Source organism: Heterocephalus glaber, unplaced genomic scaffold, assembly GCF_053883595.1.
Source record: "Heterocephalus glaber isolate CG9 unplaced genomic scaffold, H.glaber_assembly_v1.0 deba00001533, whole genome shotgun sequence".
Classification (NCBI taxonomy): domain Eukaryota; kingdom Metazoa; phylum Chordata; class Mammalia; order Rodentia; family Bathyergidae; genus Heterocephalus; species Heterocephalus glaber.
This window is the reverse complement of record NW_028258331.1, coordinates 174,649-184,601: the sequence shown is the minus strand read 5'-3', so window position 1 is coordinate 184,601 and position 9,953 is coordinate 174,649. Positions and strand designations below refer to the sequence as shown.

Here is a 9,953-nt window from a genome sequence, read left to right as displayed (position 1 = left end):
CAGCGCGTGTCGGCGCAGGCCCTTGACTGTCTTTCGGACTCGGGTCTGCGCCAGCACTTGGGCGCTCACCGGCAGGGCGCAGAGTTTCCGCAAATACCTGGCAAGTCTGTCTGGGTCGCTGGTGGCCAGCAGGCGGCCTCGCAGCTTGCGTACTGCTCGCCCCACCCGCTCCTCCGTCGCCCCAGCCCTGGCCATCTCCCTCCGTCCAGGCCTCCCGTTCCCCGCAGGGCCCACTCGCTGGCTCTCTGGCTGGCTCCCCGGGGGCTGCTTCCGCCTGGCCTCCCTGGGTCACTGAGCTGGCCCGAGCAGGGTCCTGTAGGCGCCCTGGGGTGGTGGCGGTTGGAGGGGGGGTGCGCGGGCAGTGGGAGGACGGCCCGCCTATCCTCGCGGCTCACCGCCGGCTGGGAGGTCCGCTGAGTGTCCTCGGGGTGCGTGTGAGCCCTAGGCCTGGAATCACCCGTGCGCCGGGCGTGCTGTGGATGTGCACTCACCGACGCTAGAAGCCTTGCTGAGGCTTGGTCCTGGCTGCCAGATCTCGCGAGGTCTCGTCTCCTCTCCTCTCCCCTCGCCCCGCCCTCCCCACCCTCCCCACCTGGAGCCCCTCACCCGAACACCTGTTACTGGCTACATTTGTGAGCCAACAGGAGCCCGACCATACCCACGGACCAATCAGCTCCAGCCTCAGTCCCGCCCCCTTGCACACACTTCCGGGGAGCCGAGTTCTCAGGCACCACCCACCCATGCACGGGCGTCCAATCGCATCACACGGAAATAACAAGGGGCAGCCAGAGCTGCATCCGGGTAGCTGCATCCATCCATCCATCGCAGTGTGTGCTGAAGCCTTGAGCCCAGGACAGAGGCACTCCTCTTCCACGACAGAGCTGAGTTCCCCGAGGGCAAGCTTTGGCTTCCTGTTTCTCCCTTGTCTCTTGCATAAGCATCACAGAGAATCATCTTCAATGGACCAAAAGAAGAAAAGAAAAAAAACACAAAACCAAAACTGGCCAGGTGGATGTGCGGATGGATGAATGGCTGGCTGGCTGGCTGGCTGGGTGGACGGGGGGATGGGGGGATGGCTAAGTGGATGGATAAGTGGTTTTGTGGCCGAATGGGCCGCTGGATGGGTGGATGAAGGATGAGGTTGGCGTTTGGTCTCCTGGGTCTGGAAACCGAAGGGCCCAAGATGTTCCCAGTTTGGTCTCAAGGGTTCAGACGAAAGGAGGTTTGCTCCGACCTGGTTTCCCACAATGCACCTGGCCAGGCCTCCCACCCACTTGGGGAGATCTCGCAGGTCGGTCTTCATTTACCCTACGGTAATGATCGAAGAAATCTCGAACCGTGCTCTTCTCCCCACTCTGTCCGTGTGTCTGTCTGGCTGGCTGGCTGGCTCACTGGCTGGCTGGCTGGCTGGCAGGCTGCCCGGGTTTCTTTGTTTCTCTCTTTCTCGCTCTCTTGCTAGCTCTCTGGGGTCCACTGCTGCTGGCCCAGTGCCCAGAGACGTTTGAAATGAGCTCTCTACCCGAGGGCATCGTGTGAAATGTCTTCATTTGGGGACGGCTTCTCCGTCACCCGCTAAAAGGCTGGGCCTGGGCTCGAAAGACTGGGAGTCCGCCTGCCCCAGCCTTCCAGCGTTGTGAAATGAAAGGTGCGAGGGAGTCTCCGGGCCCAGCCTGGGAAACTTCTCTCCATCGACTCTCCCCTTTTCTTGCCAGCGTATTGAGCCAACGGTACTTTGCCCTCCTTTTAGGGTTGGACGAAAAGTCACGAGGCTTAGATTTCATGACAAGAAAGTGCTCCTGAGAGGATAAAGGGGGCCTGTGCTGATCGGGGGGAGGACGTGTTGGCAGTTGTCATGTTGAGACGCTGGTGAGGTGACCGCCCCTACCACTTGCCCAAAGAAAGTGGAATGGTGCGGTCGGTAAGGAGGTGGTAGAAAAAAGGCAAAATATCTTCCCACGATCCAAATACACGGAGGGGCTCCGGAAGGGGTGTCGGCGTGCAGCTTCGGGGGACCTTGTCTCCTTGGGGATGTCCACAGATGAAGGAGCATGCACGGATCCATGCCCATGAAGCCTCGGGGCTGGAAGACCTTTCTCTGCCCTAATGGCTCTGTCACTGGGATTTCAGTGTGGACGGTGCGTCTATCCGGCCCACAGCATCCCTTCCAGCTCCTTGAGTGTAGCCCCGCAGTCCCCACCACCACCCACACACACACCCACACCCCAACCCCATCCTGTCTGTTCCCATTGGATTTCTTCCCAGTGCTGGAGTTCCTCAGGCAACTCCCGGCCCAAGTCAGGCCTGGAGTTTACCTTCGGGAGAGGATTTTCTTGTAATCTCGAATGGTCTTGGCCATGAGAGGGGCGATTTTCTGGGCTGTGGGTTTCCGGGTGTTGAGTGCTGCCCTCAGCGGAGGCCTGGCAGGACGGGGACCGGCACCGGGATTGGACGGCCTGACAGGAGGAACGCAGCCTGCCCTGCTGCCACTGCCATGGCCGGAGGGGCTGATCCCCTCCCCGGTGGGGTGCTCTGATCCTTGGAGCCTGGGTGTTGCTGAGACGGCAACCACCACTGCTGCTGCCGATGCCACTGCTCCGCTTCCTCCTCCTGCTCCTCCTCCTCCTCCTGCTCTTCCTTCCCCTGCTGTTCTTCCTCCTCCTCCTTCTTCTGCTCCTCCTCCTCCTCCTGCTCTTCCTTCTCCTGCTGGTCTTCCTCCTCCTCCTTCTCCTGCTCTTCCTCCTCCTACTCCTCTTCCCTCTCCTGCTCCTCTCCCCTCTCCTCCTCCATTTCCTTCTCCTCCTACCAGTCTTCTTGCTAGTCTTCCTGCTCCCCTTCCTTCTCCTGCTCTTTGTATTTCTCTTCTTCCTCCTCCTCTTTCTTGTCTGCCTCCTCTTCGTTCTCCTGCTCTTCTTCTTGCTCCTCCTTCTCCAGTTCTTTCTCCTGCTCTTGCTCCTCCTCCTCTTCCTTCTCCGGTTCCTTCTCCTGCTCCTCCTCCTCTTCCTCTTGCTCCTCCTGCTCCTCCTCCTGCTTCACCTTCTGCTCCTCCCACTCCTCCTCGTCCGTCCTCCTCCTTGTCCTCCTCCACTTCTTCCTGGTCCTCCCAATCCAACGTTCTCCTCCTGCCTCCTGGAGGACGCAGTGCTGAAGGGGATCAGCTTGGTCTGGTGGTCTGGGGGCCCATTCGCCCCCGCCAATCCGATCCTGCTCGTCAGAGCTTGGAGTTGCTGTGCTGGGGCATCCTGCAGCCGCAGGTACATCTCCCGCCAGGACTCGTGCTCCTCTGGCTTTTGGTCTTTGAAGTCTCTGTGACAATGAAGTTTCCATAAATGATCTGTCTTTTCAGCCAGCCCCGGATTGCAGGACTCTATGCGACGCAGCTCATGAGGTGGGCACTTCTCCAACACGGGTCGAAGGACACAATCGGGGATGAAGCTCACGTCGTAGATGGTGTCCAGGTTGTCGGAGAGCACCTGGCGGAAGCGCTCATAGAAGGCCATCTTCTGCAGCACAGAAGTGCGGGTGGGGGAAGCAGAAGAGACCCGCAACTGGGAGTGAACTCTGAGGGCGGTGGTGTGGCGGGCTCCTGGGTCTTGTTCCTCGGGTCCCCGCAGGGGTGCTCCTGCAAGGAGCCTGTCCTGCAAGGCCTCGGCGGGCTTCCGGCCACGAGCCCTGGCCCCCAGGTGCTCCGTGGAGCCGTAGTAGTGCGCGCACAGCGGCCTGGGAGTGGGAGATCCCGCACAGGAGGCGGGGAGGTGGCCGTGGTGGGAAGAAAGTTCCCAGGGTGTGGAAGCAGGCGGTGCGAGTCCGGGGCGCTGCTCCCCGCCGGCTGTGCTGTGGCCATGGCTGAGCCGGAGGCGGAGGAGGAGGGGGTTGGGAGACCGCTTGGGAGCTGTAGGGAGCCCCCTCAGGCCCCCTGTCTGTCCCCTCACAGAGTCAGGGCTGCCAGCTGGGCTCCCGGGGTCTGCGCGGTAGTGCGGGGATCCCCAGGTGTCCCTTCCCTCTGAGGGCAGGAAGTCGCCACCTTGGTCCCTGCCACCGCCGCCGCTTCTGCGGCTGCCACCGCCATCGACTCTGCCCCCGCCCTCGCCGCTGCCCCCTTTGCTTCCACCGCCACAGCCAACTCAGCCTCGTGTGCCCCCACTGCAACTGCCCTGGTCCCTGAAGCCACTGCTTTCCCGAACCCCTGCTACTGCCTACCTTTGTGAGCCAACAGGAGCTGGATGATACCCACTGACCAATCAGCTCTGGCCTCATTCCCGCCCCCTTGCACACACTTCCAGGGAGATGTGTTCTCAGGCACCATCCACTCATGCAGGAACATAGGATCGCATCACAGGAAAATAACAAGTGGCAGCCAGAGCTCCATCTGGTTAGCTGCCCCCTTTGCAGTGTGTGCGGAAGCCTTGAGCCCTGGACAGATGCACTCCTCTTCAAGGAAGAAACTAAGTTCCACTGGGGCAATCTTTGGCTTCCTGTTTCTCCCTTGTCTCTAAACACACGTCTCTTGCATAAGCATCACAGATAATCATCTTGAATGGACCAATAAAAGAAAAGAATTAAAACCACAAGAACAAAACTGGCCAGGTGGATGTGTGGATGTATGAATGGCTGGATGATTGGCTGGCTGGATGTATGGCTGGCTGTCTGGATGAATGGATGGATGGGGGGATGGCTGGATGGATAAGTGGATGATTGGTTTTGTGGCCGAATGGGCCACTGGATGTGTGGATGAAGGATGAGGTTGGCATTTGGTCTCCTGGGTCTGGAAACCAAAGAGCCCATGATTTTCCCTGTTTGTTCTCAAGGGTTCAGACTACATGTGATTTGCTCCGACCTGTTTTCACACAGTGCACCTGGCCAGGCCTCCCACCCGCTTTGGGAGATCTCGCAGGTCGGTCTTCATTTACCCTATGGTAATGATCAAAGAAATCTCAAACCGTGCTCTTTTCCCCGCTCTGTCTGTGTGTCTGTCTGGCTGGCTGGCTTCTTTGTACACTGCTACAACAATAAGTCAGTTTACCGTTGCTCTGAAAAGTGATAACGTATTCTTACTTTTTCCTAGAATGCAAATATGGGCTCTCATTGTTCAAGGCTATGCAAATATTGTAATTAACCAGCCAGTCTAACTATTTAGCCCATAGAAACCTTCCGTAGTAACCCTCCTGCGATGATAACTTCTGTCCACTCTTACCTTTGGCCTTATCAAATTTTAGTGTTTTTCCTTAATTTCATTTCTATGTGGCTGTCTCTCTCTCTCCTTCCCTCCCTCTCTCCTAATGGAATGTGCACATCCTTGTTTCCACTGATACTTTTTTCCTCCAAATCTCTAACAGTTTGAAGAGGACCAATACATTGTAGGGCCTCAAAAATATATCTCAAATGAATGGATAATTGAATACTTCTTATGATTTCCCTATTTAATTTGTTATTTAGTTTTCTTTTCTACTTAATTTTTTACAACATTGATGGAATACTTGAATAATTGTTTTGTCATAAATAAATTTTACATGGAAGGGAGTAATTAATTTTAAATGAGTTATGTAGTTATTAAATATACTTTGCAGAGTACTATTAAAAGTTAAGAAATGTGAAGTCTGAAAAAATTCATAAATCCAGCAAGAGTTAAATGAGCATGAGTTCTCTTATATGAGGAACCCCTAATATAAATGTAGAGCAAAACAAAACATACACAACAGAAAATAGGGAGATAGATTGCAAAAACGGGACCAAGAGGTGGAGGGAAGGCAGGAGGAGAAAAGTGGATGAAAACAGTTAACATGTGTTGTGTACATGTACCAACTCCCTACTAGGAATCATTATGTGCTGCAAACTTTTATCAATAAAAATAAAATAAAATGAACACTGTATGAGATTAGGAATTTTGTATTCCTGATTACATGGTTCCTGGCACAAGCAGCATTTAATAAATATTTGTTAATTGAATAAATAAAAGATAAATGGTAGATGGAAACCTAAAAAATATTTTAGGTAGAAGATAGCATGTAAAAAGAAAAAGTATGTATAAAATTTTACAAACAAAAATATTCAGAGATAAAGAGCAATTTTAGGTAGATTAAGAAACTTTTAACTGAAATTGAGGATTGTGAAGGGAGAAAGTGGTTTAAGCTCACTTGAGAAAGGCCTTTGTTAAAAACTACTTAAAATATAGAATCTCCAAGAGAGTATTTCCTGGATGTGATATTGACATGTGTGTGCATGCATTTGTGTCAGACATTGTGTGTATATGTGTGTGTTGCTGGTTACCTAACCCAGGATTTCATTCATGCTGCCATTGAGCTATTCGTGAGACTAAGAAAGCATATTTTGGTTTTATTGCCTTTGCTACCTTGTGCTCTCCATGTTGTTTCTCTTCTGTGATACCTGTTTGCCATCCCTGCCTTAAAGCCAGACGATTATGGACTGAAATCTCTACAAACTATAAGCCAAACAAACCCCTTCCCATCTAACTCTGGATGTCATTTTGTCTCCGCAATGAGAAAAGTAACTAACACAGTAACCCAGACTTCATTCATTGTCCCGTTTTCACAAGCTCTTGCCCCATCCAGTAGACTTGTGGAAGTCAAGTTTGTGACCATCATGAACAATGCTGCTGTGCACATTTTAGCATATGGATCATGGGTCACAAAAATACATTTCTCTAGGATGTAGAGTGTATGGTCACAGGGAAGTTTCAGGAATGGAATGACATACAGAGAAAATGTATTCTTAACCACAAGCTAATGAAAAGGTTTTCACTATATACACACCATCCTCCTACTTCAGCCTCCTGAGTGTGGGATTACAGAACTCAATAAATGATTTTACAGGAACCCAGAGTTTCAATTACCACTTTGATAAAGACTGGACATGAATGTACCTGAGGCCTCTAGTCTGAATTCCATATATACTTTATCAAGAGAAAAGATTCACATCAAAACAATTAGAAAAGAAAAAAGTGAAGTCACAGCAGACATTGTTGAAATACAGAAAAGTTACTAGTGTGAAAAATTGTATTCCAATAAATTGGAAAATCTTGAAGAAACAGATTCCTAGACTCATATTAACTACCAAAATTAATACAAGAGGACATAAAAATTCTGAACAATCCAATAACAAGCAATGAAATTGAGGCAGTAAGAAAAAAACTACCAACTAAAAAGCCCAGGACATGATGATCTCACTGCTGAATTCTACAAAATGTTTTAGGAGGTTATGATACTAATACTCTCAAAATCACCAATAAATTTCAAAGGAAAGTAGTGCTTTGAAACTAATTTCTGGAAATCAGTATCACTCTGATACCTAAACTAGATAAACACACAACTTAAAAGGGAAGCAGGTGAATCTCCTTAATGAACACAGGATGAAAAATTTTTCAATAAGATGTTGATAATTAGAATGTGACATATCCAAAGGATTATACATCATGACCAAGTAGGTTTCATCCCCAGGTTTCAAGGATGGTTCAAAATATGCATTTCTGTAAATGTAATACAGTGCATAAACAGAAGGAAGGACAAAAACCACATGATCATATATGCAGAAAATGCTTTTGACAAATTTCAACATCATTCATGATAAAACCATAAAGAAAAAATATGTATAAAAGGACCTTACTTGAGTTTGATAAAAGCCATTTATGGCACACCAATGGCCAATGTAATATTAAATGGGGAAAATAGAAAATTTTCCTCTAAAAGCAGAAATGCCCACCAGTATCACTTCTGTTCAACATAGTACTTGAAACATTAGCCAGAGGTATTAGGCAAGAGAAAGAAATAACAGTGATAAGAATGGAAAAGAAAAAAGTCAAATCATTATTAGCAGATGACATGATCCTCTACGTAGAAGACCCAAAATATTTCACCAAAACATTCTTAGAATTAATAAATACTCTCAGTCATGTAGCAGGATTTAAAAAAAAATCCACAAGCAAAAGCCAATAGTGTTTTTGTACACCAATAATGAACTCTCTGAGAAGTAAATTAGGAAAGCAACACCATTTATAATAGCATCAAAAGAAGTTAAATACCTAGGAGTTAACCTAAACAAGGAAGTGAAAAACATTTGCAATAAAAATTATAGTACTATGAAAAAGGAGATGAGAAGAGGACATCAGAAAATGGAAAGATATCACATATTCTTGATTGGGCAGAATCAATATTGTCAAACATTAGAAGTATGATTGACCATACTTCCAAAACCGATACATAGATTTAATGCACTCTCAATCAAAATAGCTACAGCATTCTTCATAGAACTAGAGAAAACAATCTTAATATTTGTACTGAACCAGAAGATAGCCAGAATAGCAAAAGCAATCCTGGGAAACAAGAGCAAAACAGGAGGCGTTGCAATACCAGATTTCAAATCATACTACAAAGCTACAGTGATAAATATGGCATAACATTGGCACAGAAACAGACATGTAGATCAATCCCACAGAATAGAGGATGAAAACCCCAGGGACATTTGCCATTTTTTTCTTTGATAAAAAGGAAAAAATGTGTTGGAGGAAAGATAGCCTCTTTAACAAATGGTGCTGGTAATACTGGCTATTCACATGCAGAAGATTGAAGCTGGTCCCTTATCTCTCACCATGTACTAAAGTAAAGCCAAACTGAATCAAACATCTAAATATTAAAACATAAACCATGAACCTACTAGAAGAAAAATAGGTAATACACTTGAAATAATAGCTATAGGTAAGGACTTTCTGAACAGAATTCTAATGGCACAGAAAATAACAGCAAGAATCAACAAATGGGATTATATCAAATTTAAAAGCTTATGCACAGCAAAGGGAGCAATCAACAGAGTGAAGAGACAGCCTACAGAGCAGGAAAAAAATTGCCAGCTATTCCTGAGACAGAGGACCAATATCTAGAACATATAAAGAACTCAAAAAATTAGACCACCCCAAATTAAAGATTTAATATAAAAATGAGCAAGTGAAATAAACAGACACTTTTCAGAAAAAAAAAAAGCACAAATGCACACTAAAAATGAAAAACTGCTCAACATTGCTGGACTTTGTAGAAAAGCAACTTATAACAACACTGAGTTTTCATTTTAAATGAGAAAGAATTGCAGTCATCAAGAAATCAAATAACAAATGCTGTTGTGGTTGTGATGTAAAAGGAACTCTTCTACTTTGCTGGTGGGAATTTAAACGAATACAATTATTATGGAAATCACTATGCAGATTTGTCAAATAACTAAAAATGAAATTCCATTTGACCCAGCTTTTCCTTTTACAGGTATCTGCCAAAAGGACCAGTGACATCACTTTACAGCAATAAATGTATACCGATGTCTATAGCAACATAATTCACAATAGATGAATCCTAAAGGCAGCCTATCTGTCCATCAACACATGACGGGATAAAGAAAATGTGGTATGTACACATAGTAAAATACCACTCAGCCATAAAAAAGGATACATTCAAGACATTTGTGGGAAAGTGGACACCTGGAAAACAATGTTAAGTTAAAAAATGAGGCACAAAAGCTTAAATATTGTATGGTTTCATCTGAGTAATGCAAAGTAGAAATAAAGAGCAAATTACAAGATTGTTAGAAACAGTCTGGGAAGTAAGCCTTTGGCAAATGGAAAGTGGTCCAAGTGACTGAGAGGGAAGGGAGGAGAGGAGAGGAAGGGGACATAAAAAGGTTCAAATGTGTCACATGCATGTACCAAATACCCAGAATGACTAAACATCATATATCTCAAACATGAACTTAAAAATTAATAGTAATGATTATAAAGAAAATGGAGAAAGGGAATCTAGAGATGGAGGGAGGGAAGTGTGTGAATAGAGGAAGGGGAATTTAAAAAATCAAGATACGTTAAGTACATCTACCTACTCCCTAAGATAAATGTAAACTTCAGGTACTGCAAACATGTACTAACATGACAAAATTTTAAAAATTAAAAATTATGATTTTTCCCA

At 46.8% G+C, this 9,953-nt stretch overlaps 1 protein-coding gene across 1 annotated transcript; it reads left to right on the top strand.

Annotated features, from left to right (window-relative positions):
• The first annotated feature begins 739 nt into the window (after positions 1–739).
• On the top strand, positions 740–4,560 carry LOC147824604 (uncharacterized). Its single transcript, XM_087189141.1, has 2 exons — positions 740–1,008; positions 3,344–4,560. The coding sequence occupies exon 2, from the start codon at positions 3,381–3,383 to the stop codon at positions 4,002–4,004; it is 624 nt and encodes a 207-aa protein (XP_087045267.1). The 5' UTR covers positions 740–1,008; positions 3,344–3,380; the 3' UTR covers positions 4,005–4,560.
• The last annotated feature ends 5,393 nt before the right edge of the window (positions 4,561–9,953 follow it).